General features: G+C 41.9%; 1 protein-coding gene across 1 annotated transcript in view; it reads right to left on the bottom strand.

The window, feature by feature from the left end:
* LOC114052990 (sarcoplasmic/endoplasmic reticulum calcium ATPase regulator DWORF) overlaps window positions 1-11,306 on the bottom strand; it is a 147,875-nt gene extending 136,569 nt beyond the window's left edge. Inside the window, exon 1 of the mRNA XM_027875791.1 lies at window positions 11,291-11,306. Coding sequence (XP_027731592.1) covers window positions 11,291-11,306 — 16 coding nt within the window. The remainder of the gene's footprint in view (window positions 1-11,290) is intronic.
* Window positions 11,307-26,965: the final 15,659 nt, after the last annotated feature.

The following is a 26,965-nucleotide window of genomic DNA, read 5'->3' as shown; positions in this document are numbered from 1 at the left end:
TTCCTTCCTTCCTTCCTTCCTTCCTTCCTTCCTTCCTTCCTTCCTTCTTTCCTTCCTTCCATAGATGTCAGATTCTTGGAAGAAGTGATTAAAAAGTAAGAATCCTGGTACCTGGACATTGAGCAGAAATGTATGCCATTGAACAGAAAAGGATACAGGAAGAAAGAGGACAATGGTTAGGATCAGACTGGAGGCACCCTGGACACAATTCACCTACTGTACAGTTTAGCCTTTTTTTCCCTTTCACCTATACAGAGGCCAAACATAGTCTATGTCCAGCCTGGTGGTAGCTAGAACTGGAAACAAAGTAGATTCCCATCTGCTGGAGAAGGGCCAGACAAATCATGGTGCCCAAATGTAACGGAATATTCCACACTTCAAGAAACAATGATGAAAAGAATTCAGAGAACTGCACTAATAACCCTTTAATTTAATTCAATAAGCAATTTTTAAAAAGCCCTACAATGGAGGTACAAAGGCAAAAGTGAATACAGTCCTTCCTTCAATGAGCTTATATTCTACTAAGGGTAAATATTAACATTATCATTGTATCAAATAATTGGCTTCTTATCCAGTGAAAGAAAGGAAAGAAGAAAAAGGAGAGGGAGAGGAGAAGTAAGGAGAGAAGAGGAAGGAATGGTGCCGTGCTGGAGTATCTCAGTAAGAATTACGTTTGTATGATCCTCTCTCCTTTTCCTTTGGTTTTTTAGTCAGAAACATTCATTTCCTGGGGGCAAGACTCCAAACTACAACACCTCTTTAAGGAATTCTGTTCTATTACCTCAAAAGGCATAGGGAAAATGCTGATCCAAAAAGGATTTGGATCTAGATTTCTTAGAGAAGCGTGGGTTTTAGCTATAGAGAATGTAATAGAGAAGCTATTTATAATTAGCATATTCATTGTTTGAATGCAAATTCTGCCTTTTAAGTGGGCTAACATTTACCTTATTTATACTATTAATTGGATTAGCCAGCCCTTTTTTTTCTTATCTACTCAGAAAATCCCATTAGAAGGGTTTTGTTAATTGTGAAAGCAATTCCAGTTTCTTGCAGATGGCCCCCAGTAAACGGGCTTTGTTGACCTGGTTACTGCACAGTTAATAACCAGATCCACCAGATGTTTTCTCTGTTTTGCTTAAAAGTAGATCAAGCTGTGTACCAGGTGGAGCACAATTCTAGGGCCTGGGCTAGGTGTTCTGCCCTCCCATGCGTTCTCAATGGAGAATATTTTTACATCAGAGGCATTAAACTTGTGAAGGGTGAAACTCCCTAATGCCTCCAGAAATGAGATTAAAATGTAATTGGGAAATGTGAAACAAAACAAATAAAAATATAATACAAAATATGTAATGTTAATTTGTGGTTTTTGAAGTCATTATGTAGCCAGGCAGGGGATCCATTTTTATTTGAGTTTGACTGTTTTGCACCATTCCTTTTATGAATGTAGCTGTTGGTAGAATGTGGCACCCAGCTTAGGCCTACCAGATGTCAATCCATCCATCTACCACCTGTGACATGCCATTCTGGGTCTTCTGAACCTATGATTTTCCATGATTCACAGAAGAATCCTGGTTTAAAGAGAAAAGTTTTTGCTTCAGGGGGTAAGTTGGGATCAATGCAAAGCACTGGACAGTTTCCTAATTGCAATGTAACCCAACTACTAATTGCTTGATTCTGGGTCCAGCTCTAATTATCCATATGAAGCACTGATCCAAGAAACACGTGGAGGGATGAATTCCATGAGATCTCCATCTAATGGAAGGTCAAATATAATATGCGCTTTTCATCAACTCTGTTTATCTGATATGGATGGTTGGACAACCTACTTTACAATGTTATAGATTTTATTTAGGAGGAGTGCCCTGGGGCCCCATAAAATCAACCCAACATCATTTGCAAATAGGAGCATAGGAGCATTTGGAGACTCTTGCCATCAATAGGGAATCTTTCAAGACACCAGTAAATACCTTTGATGAACAGATTTCCCTGCTTAACACCTCACTTGAACAAAAGTTAAAAAACAAGTGCTTAAACAAAAGTAACCTCTGAAGTTTATGAAGTCTATAGGCAATTCAACTGCATTTTGTCCTACCAAGTCAAAGACTTTCTCAAAATCAGTGTTGTTATTCCTTTTTTTTCAGTCATGTCTAACCCTTCATGATTCCATTTGGGGTTTTCTTGGCAAAGATACTCAAGTGGTTTGCCATTCCTTTCTTTAGCTCATTTTACAAACAAGGAAACTAAGGCAAACAGGGTTAAGTGACTCACCGAGGGTCACGCAGCTTTTAAGTGTCTGACGCCAGATTTGAACTTAGGAAAATGAATCTTCGTGACTCTAGGCTCGGTGTTCTATGCACTATGCCACCTACTGAAATCAGTTAACAAGCACTAACATTGGCACCATTTTTTTTTCCTTTTTGGTAAAAGTACCATCTGTTATGTTTTCAGCTCTTTTAGACTCTTTCCAAATTTGAGATCTTTTTTTGGAATTGAAACCTTTCTAAATTATATGACTCCCAGCCCAGCTGTTTTCTACCTGTGTTTGATTGGACCCAGTTACTCTTCCCTTCATCTCACAAAGGGCCATTTCTACTTTTTCATGTAGTAAGTCATGAACAAGGATAATGGAGTCCAAATGGGACAATGGGACATCTTCCCAAATAGGGTTGTAAGTCAAAGGTAGCAATTCTCTACCATCTCTGTGTTCATTTGTTTTCCTTCTCCGGGATCTAACCACAACTGTTCTCAGCATATTTGGATTTACCTGCATCCAATCCCATTTATGCTTTATAATGATGGATACAACCGGTCACTGGGGATACAAAGACAAAACAAAAAATGTTCCTTCCCTCAAGGAGATTATGTTCTACTGCAGGGGGGTGGGGGTGGAGGGAGAGTCATTGAGGATGGAGAGCATACAACTTGTAAACAGATAAATACATACATGATAATTGGGGAAGTAAGGAATAAACCACTTGTTATCTCTATGACACTGGACAAGTCACTTAACATCTCTGACCAGCTGTTTCTGCATCTATAAAATTAAATAGTTGGACTAGTTTACCTATAAGGTCCCTTCTTCCTGAATATGTATCATGTATTATATATATAGTGCTTTGTTACATATAATTTATACATGTGTGCACCATATATGTACATGCATATAAAATGTACATATGTGTACATTGTAAAGAGATGTACATTATGTGTATACATTTTAAATATATACAATGTGCATATATGTATATATACACCATACATTTGGTGTTTACATACATATATAACCAAAGTACTAACAAGTAAGGAAATCAGGGAAAACTTCCTGGAAGGCTCATTAGCTAAGCCTTGAAGGAAGATGGGGAAGAAGGGAGGGTGAGAAGAAAGTGTGTATGAGAGGCACAGGGACAGCCTGTGGGAAGGCGTGAAGGCAGAAGATGAAATACTGAGTTTGGGAAACAGTATGTAATTCAATTTGCCTGGAAAGAGAAATGGGCGACAAAACCTGAAAGGTATGCTGGCCCCAGACTGGGAATGGCTTGAAATGTCAGTCTGGGGAGTTTGGATTTTCCCCTGAGGCAATAAGGAGCCACTGATGGCTCTTGAGCGTGGCAATGAGAGATGCTCCCAAAAGATTATCTATGTTTAATGCTTGCTTCATGCCAAGCTTTCTGCAGGCTCATGTCTTCATCAGTAATGATTCTTCAGTATAGGAGGTGATGCTTCTGTCTCCATTCTCTATTCTATTTTGCAAACAAGCTTGTACTCTAGCCTTCTGCTGTCCTTACCTCTGGGCTTCCCCTGAAGATTAAGAGCTTGCTGTCTAAGATTCTGGGCTCCTCATTGCCATGATCATTAAACTTTTCTGGGCAATGGTGATGGAATCCAAGTGACTGCTCTTGTACATTTCCCATTTTTCAGAGTCGGCAGCTTATTAAAGCAGGTCTGGCTGGAGCCGTTGTCATCACAGGCCATACCTTCCTCTCTTATAATTGTTTTGTTTCATCTGTGAAATGAGGAGGTTGCCTTTGATGATCTCTATGGCCCCTTCCAGCTCCAAATCTATGATGCTGTGATGTTCTTTGGCCTCTGCTCTAACAAGCCTAATGGTCTGACTGCACACAGACCACTGACCTTATAATGATCGGCACATCAATAACCAGTCAGTCCCTTTTCATTTACTAGGACAGTGTCAACTGAATTCATAATGCAGTGGGCTGAAAGCTCCCGTCTTTCCTTCAGGCATTAGTATCATTCTCCAAGCAAAGTATAGGCAAGATGAGGGGGTGGACAGAGGGCCAGCTTTGGAGTCAGAAAGACCCCCGTTCTTTTTGAAGCACAGGTCTGACCATGCTGCCTCCCCTACGTCCATTCAACCAATTCCAGGAGGTCCCTATCACCTCCAGGATCAAATATAATACTCTCTGTTTGAAGTCCAAAGCCCTTTACAACCTGGTCCCCTCCTACCTTTCCAAGCCTCTTACTTCTTGCTTCCCCCCACCCACTCCCAGTGGCCAATCTTTTCCCTGTTCCTTGCACAAGACACTCCATCTTTCAATTCAGGGCATTTTCTCTGATCGCCTCTCTTACTTTGTATTCTCTCCTTCCTCACCTCTGCCTTTTGGCTTCTCTGGTTTCCTTCAAAACTAACTTAAAATCCCACCTTCTGCCAGAAGCATTCCTTATTCCTCTTAGCAATAATGCTTTTCTTCTACTGATTAATTCCAATTTATCCTATATATAACTTGTGTGTACACTGTTATTTTCGTATTGCCTCTCCCATTAGATGGAATGTAATATATATTGCATCCATATAGCCCATTTACTATTATTTGTGGTAACTAGTGGCAGAAAAACTAATCAGACTGACACCAATACAATTGACAAAGCTTTATTCATCAAAGCATGCAAATAATAAGTTCTAAGAACAAAACGCCAACCTGAGTCTGAGGTTCTGATGAGTTTCTTTCATACCCGACTTGACCAGATTCCCTCTTTGCCCAGTCACAGGAAGTCGGTTCTTGCAAGTCTCAGTCAATCAGCATTGCACTCAAGCCAACACCAGCTGCTCCAGTCTCCAGTGTGGAGAATTTGGGAACCAGTCCTAGTCATGCCCTAGGAAAATACTGATGGCCGGGGCTTCGGGTGGGGTTTTTATACCTTTAGCTATAGGTGTTTCTAAGTTGTTTACCTCATAATGTGGTAGTTTACTTCAATGTTATTGATAAAGTGTTACATAATATTTTTTCCTTGATAGTCTATCTTATCAGAGAGCCCCTAATGTCTACTGGGGCACTGTGGAGTGCTTAGAGCTTGGTCAGATATCCAAGATGCCAAGGTCCTCCACTGCATCCCCGGCCATCTCCAGTCATCCTGACTTGTCTTACCACTGGAAGAGAGAGTGAGGCTGACAATTTTGTGCAACTTGGCCTCACTTAAATCCAATTCGCACTCAAGGCAAGACATCGCTCATGATGTCATTGGTCCTCTTCGAAAAGAGATGTACACATTGTTTACTCCACCATAACACATGGGTGGTTAGGTAATTATTGAACAGCAACCTTCTCAAAACGACCTTCTCAAAACAACTCACTCACAAAACAGAGGCTCAAAACAAATGGAATCAATTTTGCTAAATTGACAAATGTATTTCTATTATCTCATTTAGGTCCTAAAAATTATTCTCACTACAGATGGTAAGCTCCTTAAAATCAGGGATTATCCTTTGCCTTTCTTTGAATCCCCAGCATTTAGCACAATTCCTGACATATAGTAGTATAGTATAAATGCTTGTATTCAAAAAACTATTTTAAAGTCCTGCCATAGATACATTTTAGCTGGGAGACCCTTTGAAAATTACACAACCTCTTAGTGCCCCCAGCTAACTTGCTAAGACTGTAAGACACTGGATTTATCAATTGGTGGAATTTCTGGCAAGTGAAGAGTCCAAGGAATGAAACCTCAAGTCTCACTTTATAACCAAGGCGGGGAAAGTTCCAAAGCACAAAGTCAAGCTCGTGAATCCTGAAAGGAATGTCAGGTTAAAAATTAAGATTTCAGAAGAGAATTTTGTGCTAATGAGTGTCCAGGAATAGTTGTGGGGCACATACAAATGCATAGGGAGACCCTGTCTTCGTCCATCTTTTCATCAATGCCACTGGTTAACTAAGCTGTCCATCAGCACCAAATTAGCTAGCCACCGTCTAACTAGCTGATGTTGCTATGCTAGGGCCAAACCATTGAATCAGCTAGGAAAAAGAGAACACTGGAGACAAGTAGGTGGAGCCTCTTCTCTCTTTCCCCTTCACTAAGAATGAGATGGGGAAGCAGTGACAGCCGCAGTCTAAGAATGCACAGTATTTGGTACTGCTCTGGAAATACCAACCCCACAATGGAAAGGACTAAACCCTCCCATCACTACTCAGTGTCTCCCTCACCCTCTTCTATCTTACTTTCAGGAAGGGGAAGTTCTAGCCAGGGCCAGACCGACTATGCATGGGGGAAATGCCCCTAAATGTCCCAATATGGTTATAGCCTTGGGTCAGAATCCTCCACAACTCATCTCCTGGAGGGTAAGGACTGTCTAGCTCGTGGCTCTGTATCCCCAGTTCTAAGGGCAGTGCTTTGCAAAGTAGATCCTAGAGCTGGACTGTTGAATTAAATCTCAATAGTCATAGCATCGCAGATTTGCAGCTGGATTGGACTTCTGAAGGCCTCTACTCTACTCGCCTAATTTTACAGATGAGGATACTGAGGTCAAAAGGGTTAAGGGACTTGCCCAGGGTCATACAACTAGTAAGTGTCTGAGACTTGATTTGAACTCAGGAAGAAGAATCTTCATGACTTCAGGCTCAGCATTCTATCCACTGCTCTACCTGAAAGGTGATAGTAGGGACCAGTTTATTTCACCCATTTCCTGAGCAATCTCAAGGGGTGATGGAAAGGCCAGAACAGGAAAAAATGCTAATGGGAGGAAAAATAACGGCACAGAAAAAGCACCGCTGACTAATAACCATTTTTCTCTCTCTGGGCTTCAGTTTCCTCATCTATAAAATGAGCAAATTAGGCTAAATGACCCCTAAGGTTCTTTTAAAAATTTAAGACTATAGGATTCTAAGATTCTAGTTTATGCCTATCTCTCTATACAGGGTGTCTCAAAAGTCTTAGTACAATTTTATGCTTACAGCTCTAAAAGTATGATTCTATGACACCCTGGCGTTTAACCTTTCTCGTTAGCAGGATTTCCTATTCTATAAAATGAGAGGCTTGGATTAGATCATTTCTAAGGTCTTTTTTCTAGCTCTAAACACAGATGAAGGTAGAAAGTACTTGAGACACCATCTAGCCCAAATGTCTCATTTTACAAATGACACCCATGTAAGGAGTGACTTGTTGGAAGCTTCCCAGCTGGTAAGTCATTGGCACAAAGTTCTAACCCAGCTCTTCTGATGCTAGCCAGGTGCCTCAGCAAGCTGGGCCATAATCCTGTTTATGCTTCTCTCCTATGGTTTCCTGTAGCTTCTCTTCAGAGATGTTAGAAGGCAAGCATGATGGAAGAGATGCCGAATTTTTCCAGAGCCATCAGAAGGCAGGCTATCATTGTCTCCCTCCCTTTACAGGGAGTCTCTCTAGCTCTTAACCCTCTCTCCATGAGTAACTACTACAATCCCAATGGGGGGGTAGTATGGTATCTTGGATAGATGGTTCAATTTAGAGCTAGGAAAGCCTGAGTGCAAATCCTGCCTCAGATGCTTATCAACTCTGTGACCCTAGACAAGTCACTTAGCCTCTCTTGGCCTCAGTTTCCATCTGTAAAATTAGTGGGTTGGACTTGATGTCTAAGACAGCTCTCTTGTGAATCCATTCCTGAGTACTATGAGTCTCAGCACTGCTGCTTAGTATCTATATGACCTTCACTTTCCCGCTCTGGGCCTCAGTCTACAAAATTAGACAAGTGTAGTAGGGTTTAGGGTCTTTCCAACTATAAACTTATGATCTTATGATCCAATTCCTTTTTTTAAGATCTAGTCTCCCCATTTGGCTCAGGCTAGAAGTGCAGGGACTTGATCCCACTGACTGGCAAAAGAGGTTTGATCTGTTCTGTTTCCAGCTGTAGGCTGGCTCTCCCCTTCCTTAGGCAACCTTGCGACCTTGCTTTTGGGGGCTGACCAAAACTGATGCTCAACTTAGTGCAGACACCAAATCAACATAATCCACTACAGCTCAGAACCCCAACTTAAGTGACCTGCCAGCCTCAGTCTCCCAGGGCTGGGGTTGTGGATGATACACAGGGATGTAGTTGCAGCTAAAATCCCACCTTCTACAAGAAGCCTCTCTCAGACCCTCTTAAAGCTAGTGATTTCCCTCTGGGATTATCCTCAAATCATATGTGGTTGTGTGTTGTCTGTACACAGTTATTTGCACATTCCTCCTCCAGAGTGTGAGTTCCCTGAGGGCAGGGATTGTTTTTGGTTTTCTTTGTATCCTCAGTGCTTAGCCCAATACCTGCCATACAGTGGGAGCTTAAAAAATGCTTGTCAACTTGATCAAGGACGTTAAAAGTAAGGAGAGAGCAACATTGTCTGGTGTGGTCCATGAAGACTTCTGGTGGATGAGCAAGGGATAAAAATTAGATTGTTGTTGTTCAGCTGTTTTCAGTCACATCTATTTCTCTGTGACTCCGTTTGGGGTTTTCTTGGCAAAGAAACTGGAGTGGTTTGCCATTTCCTTCTCCAGCTTAGTTTCTAGATGAGGAAACTGTGACTTGCCCAGGGTCACACAGCGAGTAAGTGTCTGAGGCCAGATTTGAACTCATGAAGAGTTTTCCTGACTCCAGGCTTGGTGCTGTATCCATTGTGCCACCTAGCTGCCCCCCGAATTAGATAGATTGAGACAAAAAATTAGGGGGTGGGAAATCAGATGGAGTGAAGGTATGGAAATGGAACCAAACAGAGGATGCTAAGGAAAGATAAATACAGTTGGTATGATAGATTGGGGCCAAATAACAATAACAGTTCATGTTTATTTAGCATGTGGCAGCTTACAAAGTGCTTTCCTCATAACAAGCCTTTGAGGTAGCTAATGCAGACAATATTATGTCCATTTTACTGAAAAGAAAACTAAGGCTCAGGCACACATGGAATGACTTGCTGTTTGAACCCAGGGTTTCTGACTCTGACTCCCCATGATCTTCTTGCTCTACCACATCAACCCTAAAAGAGGGCAGACTTTGAGTGCCACCCTAAAGAGTATGGATTTTTCAGGGGGAGATTAATTAATAATAATAACTAGCATTTGTATAGAGCTTTAAGGTTTGTATTTTAGCCTCACAACAACCCTGGCAGGTAGGTGCTATTATTATTCCAATTTTACAGAGGAGAAAACTGAGGCTGAGAGTGGTTGAGTTACCCAAGGTCACCCAGCACATCAGTGTCTGAGGCTGAGTTTGAACTCAGCTCTTCCCCACTCCATGTCTAGTGTTCCATTTATGGCACCTGATCCATTTTCAGTGGGGAGCCATTTAAAGATCTGATGGCAAGTGGTGAACCAGAAAGGGAGGATAGTACATATAAGATGAGTTAGGTTGAGAAGGTAAACCATGTGGGTTCAGAGAAATGCATACAATGGAGATGAAAGGGAACACAGAGTTAGTACCTAAGGATAGGGGAGAAGGACTGGTTATGTGATGTCATTGGTTTAGAGAACTCCTGGATAAGGTCATGCCCTCACTCATGCAGGTTGGCACCTTCTCTTCAACTTGCCATCCAACAGACGCCTAAGAGAGTTATAGCATAGAGAGTTGCCTTAGAGAGTTACATAATGTAGGATATATAATGTTACTAGTTCACAAAATGAGATCAATTTTGTCTCAGATTTCCAGCAGAGCCAATCTTCGGAGTAAATATTCACAGAGTATGTTGCAGACCCAGAATCCTCATTTTTGTTCCTGATAACTCCTTTCGTCAGCTATTTCCTATCTGAGAAATTCATTGCCACTTTTCTTTGTTATTATTGGAGGCTTCGGTATTTCTGATGTATAAAAAATGAGCCCTTGGAGGGTGTTGGTTTAAAAATAGATGGCAGAGTGACCAGTTTTACATGCCTCTACTACTGAGAGGTAGAGGGTCACTGCAACTCAGGATGTAGGGATAGAGTCTGAGTATTGATGGAAAAGGACTAAAAATGATTTTTATGAAAAAGTCTAGAGCAAAATAAGATATCATCTGTGTGACTAGCTCTTGCCAGTTGGACAAACCACACGGTCCCCACGCTCTTGTCATGAACTTGAGGTATCTCGTTCATTTGAAAGATGTAAATTATATAAGATTCTGTTGGCTTAACAAATGGCAAAATCATTAACATATTCAAGATTACAACACGATTCATATCACCTTTCAATGAAGCCTATACTGCAGTAACAGGCATCCTAGCCATAGCAAGGAATTCTGGTGCCCAGGACAAACTTGGTTGTCAGGGAAAGAGTGTGGATCCTCATCCAGAAATGCACTTCCCTGTCTGCTTCTCCTCCTACAACTGCCCAGTAGGTACATGCGCCCTTTCCTTAGCCTAAATGTGGTGTGGAAAAGCGTATGGCCCCGCCCTGGAGTAGCCCTAACCCTATTTATCTATGGAGGATTCATAGATAGACACAGAAAAGAACCTCACAGATGAAACAGTATGAATGCATTACAATGTGCACCGCAGGGGGGAGTGCCCACATCCACAGACTAATTAGTCCATTGAAGTCTTAATTGTTTATAGCTTGTGAGATCCATTTGGCAGACACACGATGTCCTGTGGCCTAGAGCAGGGCTGTCAAACACGCAGCCCCTCTTGAGTGTAGCTGGAGCCGGATTAAAATGTAATTAGGAAATAGTTAACAAGATAAATACAAATACAATAAAATGTAAGTAATGTTGCTGTTGTTCAGTCATGTCCGGCTCTCTGTGACCCCATTTGGGGTTTTCTTGGCAAAGATACCAGAGTGGTTTGCCATTATTTCCTGCTCCAGCTCATTTTCTAGATGAGGAAACTGAGACAAACAGGGTTAAGTGAATTGCCCAGGGTCACACAGCTAGCAAGTTTCTGAAGCTGGATTTGAACTCAGGAAGACGAGTCTTCCTGATACCAGGCCCAGTTCTCTATCCAGTGTACCATCTAGCTGTCCAAACCTAACATTTTAAAATTAGGTCAACGTGAAGCCCATGAGTAAATACCCTTATGAATGATGTCATAGCACCCCATTTCTATTTGAGTTTGACACCACTGGCCTAGAGGAAGGTTCCCAACATACTGCGTGAAGCCCCCATGGAAGATATTTGGGAGACCATGAATAAGAGCTCAATGAGATAAGAAGCCATGGATCAGCTGTGATCTCTCTATACCAATGGCAAGGGTGCCCGCATTGATAAAATCACAGGCTCACCAAGGTAGCAGGAATCCCCGGGGGCCACTGGATTCCTGGGCCATAGATAATCAGGACACAGTAAGGAAGGGACCAGTAAGGACTCCCCTCATTTAAGCACATGTTACCACTAAAATGGAAGAGGGGGAGGTGTATGCACACAAGTGTAGTGACTTTCTCTGTCTCACTGTTTAAGGTGAGACCTAGGACAGCAGCTAGAGTCAGCCTACAGCATGAGGGCTCTCCTCTCCATTGCCCTCCTATCAGGGTTTCTGCTGACGTCTTTAAGTACGGTTCCTGTTGCTGCTGCTGCTGGTGGGAATGATGGTGTTGGTCCTTTCATTTGCAAAGAGGCTTCCTGAAAACAAGAACATTCAACCCCCTCCACCATTCTCTTTGACCAAACCCTCCCAGCGGCTACTGTGGTCCCTGCTGACCAACGGCTAGAGCAACATGAAAAGGGAAAATGCCCATACATCCAGGCATCCAAACATCTGCCTTCAGAACTGGAGGTGACACTGAGAGGCCACAAGGAGAAGGGAAAATATATAAAGTGGAGAAGAAGAGGTGAGTCTTTTTTTTCCTTCTGTTACAGGAAGCTGAACTGGAGCGTCTCCCATGGAGCTGGACACACACCGAGGCTCTTCCAATAGACCCCATGTGCGCTGGCCCCTGCTAAAGGATATTCACAACCAACATCTCCTGGTCAATCCCTTAGGCCTGGGAAGGGACTGTGTCAAAAGACTGACCACTGAGTCACCCATGAAACAAGCTATAACAGGAAATGAGTCCAAGTATGCCACCCAGGACTGGCCAGCTCCCATGGACTTCTAGTGAGGGGAGGAGAGGGGCTTTCTCTCCTTCCAATTCCCAGACTGAGGCTAGGGCTACCAAAAGCACACAGCAGTGAGAACATGTGCCCTCCTGAGTGCACCTGAGGCTGTATTTCAAGTCCTCAGCTGCCTCTTCTGTTTTATTTCTTTCCCTAAGAACAGGTGAGTAAACAGCAGTCTTAAGAGATGGGTGTTTCTAGCCTGAGCTGCTACTCATGAGTTTGATAGGTCTGGACCTGGAACATGCTAATTGGGTACTAGTTGCCTGGCAGGATGTGCTTCTTCCAAAGATATTCTTCTCAAAGGATATGATGACCATTACTGGGAGGATGAGCCATGCCCTGGGCATGACCAGACCAGACCTTAAGTTACTGAGATGAAAGTGATCTGTGGTCCCACAAAAAATATAATAGGAGTCATAGGATATAATTTGTTTTAAGTTAAGTATTAATGTGCTGTTACAGTTTTTTGGGAGGAGCTTAAAGGATTGGGGGGGTGTATAGAGGAAATAAATAACTGTCCTATACCTGAAATCTGCTACTGTACAAAATAAGTGTCTTTCTGGAAGGGGCCATCTTTGGGGGAGACCTTACATATGAGCAATACTTAAGTTTTGTTTAAGAAAACTTCCCCAGGACTCCAGAGTTGGGAGATTAATGAGCCAGAGTGCAAGGGAAAAGCCTAAATCCCCTCTTTCTGGCATCATGCTCCCCTAGGACTGAGCCTGGTCCACCTGATCCCAAATTAACAGGAGAGAGGGGGTGGCCCTTGGACCAGGGGCAATACTTAGGAATAGCCCTTAAGTTATGAAAGGTCGTATTGCCCTTGCTCTATGATTGTACTGCTAACAGTATTGCAGAGATGCCTGGTGATTAACAACTGTCATTCAGATAATGCTGTAATGTATGTGAACCCCTTTCTCACCTTCCATTCATTCCTCAAACCCTTGCAATTTGGCTTCTATCTTCACCACCTGAATGAAACTGCTTTCTCTGTGTGTCTCTCTCTGTGTTTCTCTGTCCCTTTCTCTGTCTGTCTCTGGCCTCTGTCTCTGTCTCTCGGTGTCTCTGCCTGTCTCTCTCAATGATGCCAATAATATCTTTACTGCTAAATTCAGTGGCCACTATTCTCAGTCTTTGATTTCTCTCTAGCATTTAGCCCTGTTATCCCTCCCTCACCACCTACCTGGAAACTCTTTCCTCCCTCTGTTTTTGTGACAGTGATCTGTGGTGGTTCCTTTCGTATGTCCTGGGCCATCTCTTCTCTCTCTACAGTCTCTGATTTCATCAGTTCCCATAGGTTCAGCTCTGACCTCTATGTAGATGACTCTTAACTCTGCTTCATCTCTCTCCTGAGCCTCAATACTGCATAATCCACTACCCACTGGACATCTCCACCTGGATCCTCATAGGCGTATCAAACAATATGTCCACAACTGAACAAGCTCTTTCCCCCTAAACTCACACACTTCCTAACTTCCCTCTTTCTGTTGAGGGTGCCATCCTTCTTCTAGTCGTCAAGTTCACAACCTAGACGTCATTCTCAACTCTTCAATCTCACTCACCCTACCCCACCCCAACATCCAACTGTCAAGTCACGTTGATTCTATATCCTCAGCATCTCCTATTTCCATCCCCTTCTGTCTTCCAGCACTACAACCATCCTGGTTGAGGCCTTCATCTCTTTTGGCCTAGGCTGTTATCAAGGCCATCCAACTCCTGGCTTCTCTAATCCATCCTCTGCCCAGTTGTCCAATTGCCATTCCTAAAGGACAGATCTGACCATGTCACTTCCCCACATTAGTGGTTCCCCATCTCCTTTAGGATAAAATACACTCTCCTCTCTTGGGTGCTTAAATCCCAGTAGGGTCACCCTTCAGTCTATCATTCCAGGCTACTTATAAATTACTCCCCTTTACACAAGCAATGCTATACTGAAGCTTTTCTATATGTGATGGACCATCTCCTGTTTTCATGCCTTCCTGCTCCCACACCCACCCTGGCCTAGAATGTTCTTTGTCAGTTTGAGTTTGACAGCCTTTAAAAGTCCTTTCTTGATTTGCTCAGTTATTAATGGCACTCCCATCCCCACCCAACAATCACAGCTTATGGCCTTTTTTTTTTTTTTTTATCCCTAGTGCTTAGCACAGTGCCTGGCACAAAGGGGCCACTTAATAAAAGTGTATTGACTGACTGTATTTTTTACATAGTCTCTACTTACTTATCTGACAGCATGTTGCTTCCTTCTAGCGAACGATACCACTTTTGAGGGCAGGGTCCTCTCCATCTCCAATCTACGATCCTATAAATCGTTCATTTTTGGTTTCGTATCCCCAGCACCCAGCCTAGTTCCTGGTCCCATAGCAGAGAGCTGCCAATGCCTGTGGATACATGAATTGATTGGTTAATTGCAAGCACCTTACCTACGCTCTCATTTGAGTCTCACAGGAAGTCTGTGAGGTGAGGTATGATTATCTCCATTTTACAGATAAGTAAACTGAGGCTCAGAGACATTAAGTGACTTGCCCAGGATCATGCTGGGCAGAGACAAGACTTGGACTCAAATCTTAATATTCTTCTCAAATGGTACATTCTTTTAAGCACACCCACACCCACACCCACAGCCTAATTGACCTTGGCTCTCCTTGGAAGAGGAATGAGCAGTTATTTTTCAAAGAGTTAAAGGAATTGTCAATTCTATTCTTTGATTTTTGTTACTAAGTCTTTTGTGTGGAGCCTTCAATGAGGGATTGGAAAACATTCTCTGGCCTTCCCACCCCACTTTGCTATTTAAGCTAGCTTCCCCAGGCTTAATGGCAAGTCAGAGATCCTCGCTAAATGGAAAGGATTTTAGTTCGTGTCCAAATGTTTTATTCGGGATGACATCACAAAAGCAAAATTGCCGAAGAGTCATTTCAAAAATAAACATATACCCAGTGTCTCAATTAGTTGGTGAGCAATTTAAACATCTAGCTCCTTATCAAGCCGAGGCAGGGATGTTTGGCACCATTTTTGTTTTTCTCCCAAGATGCTGAGGTTTCAGGGGCTTTTGTTTACAGCTCTGAAAAGCACAAGAACCCAACCCAGAAGCAGGCCCAAGATCAGCTGCAAACTCTTCTCACCAAGAGAATTGCTCTTCTTGTCAGAGGTGCTCCAGCCTCCCTCCCCAAACCTGGCAAACATCACTATGCCCCACCTACAATGCACTGCCCCCAATTCCCAGTAGACTGAGGCTTTGGATGCTTGTTCAGTTGTGTCTGTATCTGACTGTTCATCACCCTATTTTTTCTTGGCCGAGATACTGGAGGGGTTTGCCATTTCCTTCTCCAGTTTATTTTACAGATGAGGAAACTGAGGCAAACAGGGTGAAGTGATCTGCCCAGGGTCACACAGCTAGTAATTGTCTGAGGTCAGATTTGAACTCAGGTCTTCCTGACTCTAGGCCCAGTGCTCTATCCATTGCATCACCTGGATGCCCCTTTAGATGCTTGGCAAAGTCTAAAATGCCTTTTTTTTTTAATTAATGCAATGAATTTGAGTCCCTTCCAATGTATTTGGCACCACAACCACATTGGGAACTCAGGCAAAGGAGGCCTGATGGAATGTTATAAATCACAACTCACATCTGGCAGACTGTTTGCTTAGATATGCAAATACCTCCTTTGGGGTCCTTTTAGACTGAATTCATTCAATGAGTCCATAGGTATAATAGACTCATTCATTCACAGAAATAATGCCTTTTTAAAGCTGTCCAAATAACAGGACCAAGATAAAATTCTAGAAGCCTGTCCCATGTGGTGAGCCTCACCTTATCCTTCAATGTGGTGGTGCTGAGTTCTCAAAAACAAGCTCTCCTAGAGCTATGAATGCATGACCTTGCTGTACATCCATGGAGTTAAGAAGGGGCCACCACCATCTTGGCTGTTCAATTCCAAAGCAAGAGATGACCAGTGCCTGGGCCTTGGAAAGGTTGAAATTTTTCTGCAAATATATGAAAATACATCCCTACCTGCCACTTCAACTTTTCACCTTCATTCTCCTACATTTGTTGGCATCTAGGAGGTCAAGACAAGCCAATAAGCATTTACTAAGTGCCTATTATGTGTCAGGCACTGTGCTAAGCTCTAGGGATACAAAGAAAGGCAAAAACAGTCCCTGCCCTCAAGGAGCTCATAACCTAATTGGGATTAAAGTTCATTTTTCAATTATTAAAAAAAAATTTACAAAGGAGCAAGGGGAGATTCTAGTCAGTGCCATTCAGAAGCGTCTGGAATTTAAGAGATTTAGGGAATGAACTACTGGGAAGAGACTCAGATCCCCAACCAAAGCTGCTCAGCTAAAAGGATAGAAATCTATAGAGGCTTTTTTGTTATCAGCACTCCAAAGAAAGACACTTCATCTTGGAGGTCTTCAAACAAAAGCCAATTGTTAGAGATAGACAGGTGGCTCAGTGGATAGAGCACTGGCCCTTGAGTCAGGAGGACCTGAGTTCAAATCTGGCCTCAGACCCATAACAGTTACTAGCTGTGTGACTCTGGGCAAGTCACTTAACCCCAATTGCCTCACCAAAAAAAAAAAAAAAAAAAAGCCAGTTGTTGGTACATAGTAGAGGGAATTTTTCTCAGATATTTTGTTGTTGTTCAGTCACATCCAATTCTTCATGACCCCATTTGGAGTTTTCTTGGTAAAGATACTGGAGTACTTTACCATTTCCTTCTCCTTTTCAGCTACGGGTTATACTAAATGGCCCCTGAGATCCCTTCTCTAATGTGTGATTCTGAAGCTGGTTCCCAGGATTCCATGATAGGGGTGGGAGGGGGGGAGGAAGGAAGTGCCACATTGATCTAGGTACATGTGGGAAAGATTCACAGCCTCCCCTTGGCTCTGCAGTAACCCAGTGGGATATCTGGTGATGTTCAAGGTCAGGAGGACTTTACAGCAGCCAGCCCTCTATGAATTTATGGAGCATGCATGAGCACATTGTCCTCAGAAGACCAACACTGATAACCATTGACATTAGCTATTCCCCTCTCCTTGCCTCAGTTATAGATTTCTAGGGTCCTCTGGGGCACAGCAACATTCCTCCTCCCTGGAGACTTGCTGGAGCTCAGCAATTCTTCAGCATCATTTTTGTTTTATGGATCTTATGGGCAGTCAGCCTGGACTTTGGACCTCTTCTCAGAGCATGTTTTTAAATGCATAAAATAAAATACACAGGATTGCAAAAGAAACAGATACTATTGAAATCTATTTATCAAAAACCAAGTTCATGGAGGCTATTTAGGAAGTCCTGCTATTGATGATGCTGTGATTGTTATTGCTGATCATTCCACTGCCTGCCTGTACATTTCTGTGCCTCTTACAATTTTTAAAAAAAGGTATACATTTCCTCCAATTAAGGTATTTTTCCAAAACCTAGTCTAAGTGGTAAAAGGACGATGGTCTGCTCAGACTGTATAGTTTACCATTGCTTGCTACAAAGTCAAAGAAAACAAGGAAGCAGAAAATCAGTGCTATTAGAAAAGATGGAGTTATAGCTTACTTCAGATGTGCAACGAAGGAACAATATAAGCTACAGTGATGTATAATCAATCCAGGAGATCCTCAAAATTCTCCAAAATAGATATTATGAATCCATTAAGTAACACGAAAGGGTACACAGTCTACTATCCTAGGTTGCTTTCCTCCTCATAAAGAATGGCAGGCGATGAATGAAATGCTCAGTACCTAGAGGCCACACTAACGGGCAGGACATCAGCAATGAGAGAGATGTGAAGAACTGGTCCTGATTTTTTTTGAGGGATGGGGTAGGGAGGAAGGAAGACAGTGGAGCTTACAGAAGGATGAGTTCGACAGATTCCTGTTTTAGAATGGAAAATTGAGATGGTGTGTGGGTATTTAGAAAGGAAAGCAGTGATTAACTAAAAGCCAGCCTGGGTCCATCAAAAAGCAAGTTATGTCAGACTGAGTACATTTCTATTTTTAACAGAGTAGCTAGATTGGATTTACCAGAGAAACACTGTAAATAGCACATACCGAGGTCTGAGCATGGCATTTGACAAAAAGTCTCTCACGATATCCTTTTGGACGTGTCTGAAAGATGTGGGCTAGACCTAATTAAGAGAATTAAGAGAATCTCTTTTCCAAAGAATAGAGATTAATGAATCACTGTCAATCTGTAAGGAGGTTTCTTATGGAGCAAGCTTGATACAATTCAACCTTTCCATCAATGAGTCAGATGAAAGTATGCAGACCAAATTTGGATACCTAACAAATAGATGCGTCTTGGGATCCAAAAATATCTCAGTAGATGACCATGATGGGCCAGATCGCAAAAATTAAATTTAATAAAGATAAATTCAGTCTTACACCTGGATTGAATCCCCTTCTCAATTTCAAGGTTGAGAAGTAATGATTAGGATGGTTAGTCTGTAGGAAAAATAGCCAGGGATCCTAGTGGAATACAAGCTTGCCATGAGTTGCCAGTAAGACATGAGAGTATTCAAAATAACAAAGATGGTAGCTCTGTTGTACTCTCCCCTTAATCAGTCATTGGGGTGTTATGATGATTGACTTGGGGCATCACATTTTAGGAAGGACAGTGTTGAAATGGAGCCTGCATTCAGAGGAGAGAGATCCAAAATGGTGAGAGGAGAGAAAACAATGTCATTTAAGGACCAATTGAAGTAAATGGGAGAACATTAAACCAAGAGAAAAGAAGATGCAGGGAGGACTCAGCATGATCTACAAATATTTGAAAGGGCCCATATGGGAAAAGGTTTCAACTTGCTCTGCTTGGACCCAGATGACAAAAGTAGGAGTAATAAGATGAATTTGCATACAGACAGATTTTGATTCAATATAAGGAAAAATTTTCTTCCTGGGTCTTCCCAATTCCACATCTACACTGTTGTCCACTATCATTGGTTCTCCAAATGTGGTCCAGCGACCACATGGAGTCCCTGAGACTGTTTCAGGGGCTCTATGAGATCAAAATGATTTTCCAAATAATACTGATAATTGAATTTCCAATATGATAGGTACCAACAGACACAATCCACATAAGCAGACGCTTAATAATCTTTGACGAGTCCTGACAGCAAAAAAGTTGAAAACAGCTACACTATACTTTGCTATCTCTTTGCAGGAGGATAACTGGTTCAAAAACATCCTCAAATGATGCCTTCACTTAGACAATTTCACCCTTTCCTTCAGCATTTTCTTTCCAAAATGGGAGAATGTGGGATGATGAAATGCTACTGTTTTTTTGATGATGTGAATTAAACCCCAAACAGGAAATTTTGTAGAAAGTCACAGAATCTCCATGAGAAGGAAACTCAGAGGCCATAATCCACACCACCCCACCAAAATGGTCATCCAGCTTTTCAATCATAGGCCTAGAGACATAGAGCTGAAAAAGACCTTGGAAGTCATTTACCCATTTGGGATTTGAACACAGATCCTTAAACTCCAAATCCTTCTTTGCTTGAATACCTCTAGTATATATACAGATAGATAGATAGATAGATACAGATATATATGTATATATGTATACATACATACATATACATATAGATTTCTATGTGTGTGTACATACACTTCTTTTATATATATGTATATATATATACACCTCATATATACATATGCAAGTATGTGTATATATATGTATGTCCGTGTGTGTGTGTGTGTGTGTGTGTGTGTGTGTCTTCTTCCATTGGAGGTAGCCCATTCCATTTAGAAATCATTCCAATTGATAAGAAGCTTTTCCTTCTATCAATCTTAGATTTACCTCTCTATAACTTCTGCCTGCTGCTCCTCATTCTGTCTTTGGGGGCCAAGCAAGTCTGATCCATTTGCCACATAAATCATTTTAAGTACTTCAAAACCATTATCATAACACAGGCTAAGTCTGCTCTTCTCCAAGCTAAATATCCCCAGTTCTTTCAATGGATTCTCTTATTGTAATGATCTAAGAGCCCCTGACCTTTCTGATTGCTTTGTCCAAAACCGCTTCCAATCAATCATTGCCTTTCCCAAAATGTGGTACCCAGAATTGAGCACAGTATTCTGTAAGGGGTCAGACCAGGGCATAAGAGAGCACACGACCACCTCTCTAGTCTTGAGCACCATCTCTCTTAATGCAACTCCCAAGTCTCATTCACTTTCTTGGCTGACATAACACTGTGGATTCATATTAAGCCTGCAGTCCACTTAAAACCTCAGAGCTTTTTTTCAGAGAAACTGCTGTGTAGCCCTACATGTCCACATGCTGGATTTTGAGCATATTGCTTAGGCCAGCAGTTCTCAAAAGGTGGTCAAACCACTCCTGGAAGAGCTTGACACCCTTTCTGGAATCCACAAAGTGCAGACTATTTAGATAATAACTATGTTATTTGCTTATTAAAATAGTCCTCCCTTTTCCAACTACATATCTGTGTGAGGCCAGATTTTCTTTATATACTGCAGTCAAAACAACATATGGCAACAGACTGAAGGCAGAAGCTCAGAATCCAGCTGTCTCCTAACATGCCAGACCTGAAAAAGATTTGCAAAAATATGTAACACTGCCGTTCTTCTCACTAAGATTTTTTCCTTTGGAAAATAATTACTTTTCATTTAAAATTACATTAATATATAATGAGGTTATTATTATTATTTTAAATAAATTAATATAATATAATTTTTTTCAATTTATCAGTCTTATTTTCTAATATGATAAAAACCAATAGCTATAACCCATATAAACAAGAGCTCTTTGGGGACCTCAATAATTTTAGGAGTATGAAGGGGTCCCAAGACCTTAAACAACCACATGTAATTGTTACCTCTGGCTATCAGCAACATCAAATGCCCTTCAGTTAAGAGCAACTGAATGTAAGTGGGGTCTTTCTCCTTTATTTTTAGCAAATGAATTGTACTTAATCTTGTTTCAGCCCTTTTGTGCAGCTCTGTCAAGCCTTCTGAGTTACAAAGACCTGAGCTGAGTAAGAGACAGAAGTGTCCTACTGGCTGGTCCCTTCCTAGAGAAAACACTTAGTGATGGGACAATTTGCTTACCTGGGGACAGGGAAAAAGGGAGAGGTTAATAAAAGGGATATAAAAGTACGAGATAAATAGTTTACCTACAGATCCCATCATTGTTATCTACTACAAATTAGAGGCAACTATAAAAGAGAGAGGAGAAAAAAGGATGTGAAAGGTAAAAAAGAAAATGATTAAAAGGGAGAATAAGGAATAAACACCATAAAGACATGCTGGGGAGGAGGGAATGTCTGTAAGAGGCTACTCAGCTGGGCCTGCAGATAGGAGTAAGAGTCATGAGAACTCCCATGCCCCCAGATCTCTCTCCACTCATCTCATATTCCTGCCAATAGAATTACTGAGTCAATTCATTAAACAATTTAAGATGGGGGCATTGTCTCAAGAAGGTCATCTGTCACAGGTTTATCAGAATAGTCAGGTTTCTTTTGTAAAACTACCCTTCCTCGACCATATGTTCCATCCAAACTGAACTTGGGCTATTCCTCATCTCCCATCTCCATGCCTTTGGACAGGCTGTCTCCCATGTCTGGAAAGCTATCCATCCTTAGCTCTACCTCTTAGAATTCCTAGTTTCCATAAAAGAGGTTTTTTACAACTCCCCCAATTGTTTGTACTACATCCTCCTTAAATAATCCTATATGCGCTTGTCTGTTTGCATGTTTGATTTACCTAGGAGAATGTAAGCTTCTTTTGGGTGGGGATTGTTTTATTCTGACTTTCTAACCCCAGTACTTGGCCCAGTGCTACACATAATATGATTCTCAGACTGGATTCAACACACATTTTGAACAGCAACTGTACATGTAGTTTTGTGCTAGGTGATATGGAGGACAAATACACACACATATGTACATATGTATATACACACACACATACCTACATACATATGCCTTGGTCCTTTCTATCAAGATCTAAGAACTTTGGGGATATTGACTATGGGGTAAAGCATTCAGATTCACAACTCCTCTTTTTTCTCAAGCCCAAGGTATAGATTCTACTTTTTTCCCAATCTAGCCTGAGCTGATCCTGTTGAATGTTGTCAATTTTCTGGCAAGCTTTATTGGACATACATTCCCCTGATAGAATATTAAGTACCCTGAATTCCCAGAACCTAACATAGTAGGTGCTTAACAAATGCTTGGTGTTTGATTAGAACTACCTGCTCTTTTATCTTCTCTGGTAAAAGAGCAATGACCTTGGCCCTCTCCCAAATTCGAGCCGAGGTTAGCTGAGAGCAAGTAGCATGAGGTCTTGGAGCTCTGGGAAAGGAAGTCGAAAAACTGATCTGGCAAAATAAAAGAGTGTCAAAGACAAACTTTACCTTCACACTTCCTCTCTTTTCTCATTGACTGAGGGTTGGTGTTTATGTCATTTTTATGTTCTCCTGAACAGGAAGCTGAGATTGTGTTGTTTTAAAGGTTAAAGCAAGAAATATGGTAACAAAATCACTTTCCAAGAAACATCAAATAAAAGTTGGAACTTCTCACCCACCAGAACATTTCGAGTTTACCTCCTTCCCCTTAGAAAAACATTGGAAATAACCAACATTGCTCTGCACCAAAAATAAAAACAAACAAACAAACAAAAACCCCAAACCTTTCATCTTTCCCAGATTGTCTTTTGAACAAATGATTCAGTCATATGAATTAAACTGGGCTGGAGATAAGGCTTCCAGAAGACATGTTGGTTTTTCACAGATTAGAAATTTCAAAACCACACCTGACCTTCAGTGTCAGCCTGTTTCAGAAGCTCAATCTTATTCTTTCAGAGTGCAGGGCTCTTCTAAGGTCGAAATCATTTTTGTCCAAAATCTTTTGTCTCAGAGGAGTCTTACCCTTTCAGAGATACCTGAAATACATTTTGCTGACATTTTCCCTCCTATAAACCCCTAAATGATTCTGTTAAGCACCCTAATCATTCTAAAAAAATCCTTTGCATCAATGTCACTGAGGAGATAGGATAGCTCTTGTAACATCATTAAATGAAAATATAGGTGTGTGTGCATGTGCACATGTAGGATGGATAGATAGATAGATGAAGAGAAAGGTAGATGGATGGATGGATGGGTGAATGGATGAATGGATAGATAGATAGATAGATAGATAGATAGATAGATAGATAGATATAAAAACACTTTGGGGCACCAAGTTCTCATAAAGCAATCTAAGGCTTATTTAGTACCACCAGACCACATGGACATTTTAGAGGGTTAGTTATGGTTCAACACCTATCGGAGCCACCCACAATCAGGAGCTCCACCATCCATCTTCTATGGCAGGTGCTCTGTGAATGACATTACAGATGTCATAAAGTTAGAAAAAGGGACACAAATGAGCATATACTCTACCATGTGCCCTATCATCATCATCCTATAGTTCCACTTCCTTTCAGAGTTGAACTCTATGGTCCTTTCCTCTACTGCCTCATTTCCCACTCACTTTTCAACCTATTACAGTCTGGTTTCTAATCCCACCATTCCACAGAAACTGCTCACTGAATTTATCAATGGCCTCTTAATTGCTAAGCAATGATCTTTTCTCTACCTTCCTCTTAATTTAGCTCTCTGCAGTCTTTGATACTGTCGGGCAATAGTATCAAACTCAAATTGAAATTGGATCTCTACAGGCTGCATTGACTTAGAAAACCTCAAATCAACATCATCTATGCTGCAGAGTATTTATATCTATTCTGCTAAATGTTTCTTAATTGCATTTGAATCTGGTTGGGGAAGCACTTGGGACATTTGAAAACTACTTTTGGTGAGTTTGACATCTCTGCTGTTGGGCATCCTATCTTCTTAGATACTCCCCTCCTTCAGCTTTTCTAATAATTTTCTCTTTTGATTCTCCTTTTCAGGCTCCTTTTGGGGGATCATCATCCATATCCTATTCCCTGCATGTAGGTATACCCCAGCATTCTCTCTCAGACCTTCCTCTCTCTCCATGAGCTCATCAGCCTCCATGGGTTTAATTATCATCTCTATGTAGATGATTCCCAAACCTACATATCTAGTCCTCACCTCTTTCCAGAACTCTAACCTTATATCTCCAGCATACTACTTAAATATCACTTGGATGTTTCATATGCATCTCAAACCCAACATGTCCAAAATAAAACTCATTAACTTCCCTCTAAACAACTAGTCTTCCTGCTCAATCCCTCTTCTTCTTATAGGGCTTCTGGAAGTCTTCAGATTCCAGACCTAACCCTTTCTACTCCGCCATGACATCTTGCATACACTTGACTCTGTATCTGAGCACTTTTCTAAGCCCAGTGTTTTATGAAAGATTATCTATTTTCCTTTGGGTAATTAATGCAATTCTGTGCTTACTTGATGAGGCATCAGAAAATGGGTCCCATAAGAGACATTGCACATTTGTGAGAAATTATATGGTTGGCTAGCTCTAGCCCAGCCTGGAAGGTCAGGACTCTGATTTACGATGATGCTTGAACCTGAAACTTAGCAGGTGGCTTGGAAAAAATCCACCAACACACTTGGTTGCTTGGTTTTCTTATCAATAAATTGGGAGTTTTATGGCACCAGCATAAAGTAATTTGGTATGCAAATCAAGTCCTTGCCTTCATCTTGGGATTTCCTTTTAAAGTCATTCCAGGGCTGTTTAATTAGGGGACAGGAGGAACTGAGGGTCTGGAGATGTAGGCCCTAGTGCTGAATATAACTTCTCAGTATTCTTGGTCATGTGAATTATTTGTGACCTCAAATTCTTCATCTTTGAAAGCGACACAGACCTGATCCTTTTTTCACTATTTAAAAAGTAGATTGCTGATGGATCTGCCTGCCTCAGGTCTTTCCCCACTCCAATCCACCCCTCCATTCAGCCACTAAAGTGATTTTCCTTTTTTTTTAAGGCAATTGGGGTTAAGTGACTTGCCCAGGGTCACACAACTAGTAAGTGTCTAGTGTTTGGTCTGAGGCCAGATTTGAACTCAGGTCCTCCTGACTTCAGGGCTGGTGCTCTACCCACTGGGCCACCTAGCTGACCCTGAAGTGATTTTCCTAAAGCTCAAGTCTGATTGTGTCACCACCGTACTCAATGAACTCAAGTGGTTCCCTACCACCTCTAGGATCAAAGACAAAAACTACTCTTTTACGGTATTCAAAGCCCCCATAACCTGCCCCCTCCTACTTTTCCAGTCTTCTTATGCCTTACTCCCCAGTAAGCAATCTTCCATCCAGTGACATTGGCCTCCTTGTTGTTCCATGAACAAGATCTTCCTTTCAGCTCCCAGCATCCTCTCTGGCTGTCCCCCATGCCTGGAATGCTCTCCCTCCTTAACTTCATCTACTTACCTCTCTGGCTTCCTTTAAGTCCCAACTAAAATCCCACCTTCTGCCCGAAGCCTTCCTTAGGCCCTCAATTCCAGTGCCTTCCCACTGTTAATTTTTTCCTACTTTCCTGTACATAAATTACTTTGTATGTGTCTGTTTGCATGTTGTCTCCTCCAATAGATTGTAAGCTCCTTGTGGGCAGAAACTGTCTTTTGCCTCTTTTTGTATGTCTGGAGCTTAGCACAGTGCCTGGCACACAGGTGCTTAATACATATTGATCGATTGATTGATAGACAAATGAGAAGAGGTTGTCCTGGAGAAAAGAGTTGTAACAGAGCTGGCAAAATGGAGAGACTTTGCCTTTCCATTTCTGTCAAGGGCACTGCCAACCTTCCAATCATCAGCTTTAGAACTTTGGAGTTCCCATTAACACTTCACCTCTTTCCCTCACCTCCTACACCCCCTCATATTCAACCAGTCTGTGTCCACAACGTCTCTGGCATGTCAGGCAGTCCCCCTCTCCCCAGTTAAGGCCCTCGCCACCTCTTCAGATGATCTTTGTAAACACTGAGCACAGTGCAGTGCACGTGTTAAGTGCTTAATAAATGCTTGTTCTCTTTCCCCACTTCCTGCCTGCACCCAAAATAGCTTCCTAATGGTCTCCCTAACTCTACCCCCTCTCCCTGCCAATCTCTCTTCCAAGCAGCTGCCATATTGGTATTCCCAAAGCTCAAGTCTGACCATATGACTCCCCTGCTCTAAAAGCCTCAGTAACTGCCTATTATCCCAGTGACAAAATATGAAAGCTCTCTGTTTGGCATATAAAGTCCTTGACAACTGGCTCCAGCCTGTTTCTCCAAGAAAATTATTTCCTCTTCCTCTTCATACTCTCTATGGTCAAGCCAAGCTAGCCTTCTCGATGTTCTCTATACCTAACATTCAACATGTCCCTGACACACCTTTGTCCAGCCTTTCCCTTCTCAATTCCCATTTCTCTCTCCCCTGTGTCAGTCCTCTTCTGCCCAGCCCCACAGAAATGACTTTGTAAATGTCTTGTATTGAGCTGTGTGTGTGTGTGTGTGTGTGTGTGTGAGAGAGAGAGAGAGACAGAGACAGAGACAGAGAGAGAGAGACAGAGAGAGAGTTCCGAGAGAGAGAGAGTTCTGAGAGGGAGAGAGTTCTGAGAGGGAGAGACTTCTGAGAGGGAGAGAGTTCTGAGAGAGAGAGAGTTCTGAGAGGGAGAGAGTTCCTTCTTGCCTCTCCTCTCCTCCAACCCATCAAAGAATATAACTTCCTTGAGGGCAAGAACTGTCTTTATGTCTTTATAGTCCCAGTACCTAGCAAGTAGGTGTTTAATAAATACTTGCTAAATTGAATTTCAGGCCTTAAGAAATGAAAT

Source organism: Vombatus ursinus, unplaced genomic scaffold, assembly GCF_900497805.2.
Source record: "Vombatus ursinus unplaced genomic scaffold, bare-nosed wombat genome assembly UNPS02014810.1, whole genome shotgun sequence".
Taxonomy (NCBI): domain Eukaryota; kingdom Metazoa; phylum Chordata; class Mammalia; order Diprotodontia; family Vombatidae; genus Vombatus; species Vombatus ursinus.
Note: the sequence above shows the minus strand (reverse complement) of the source record. Positions and strands in the feature narration are given on the sequence as shown.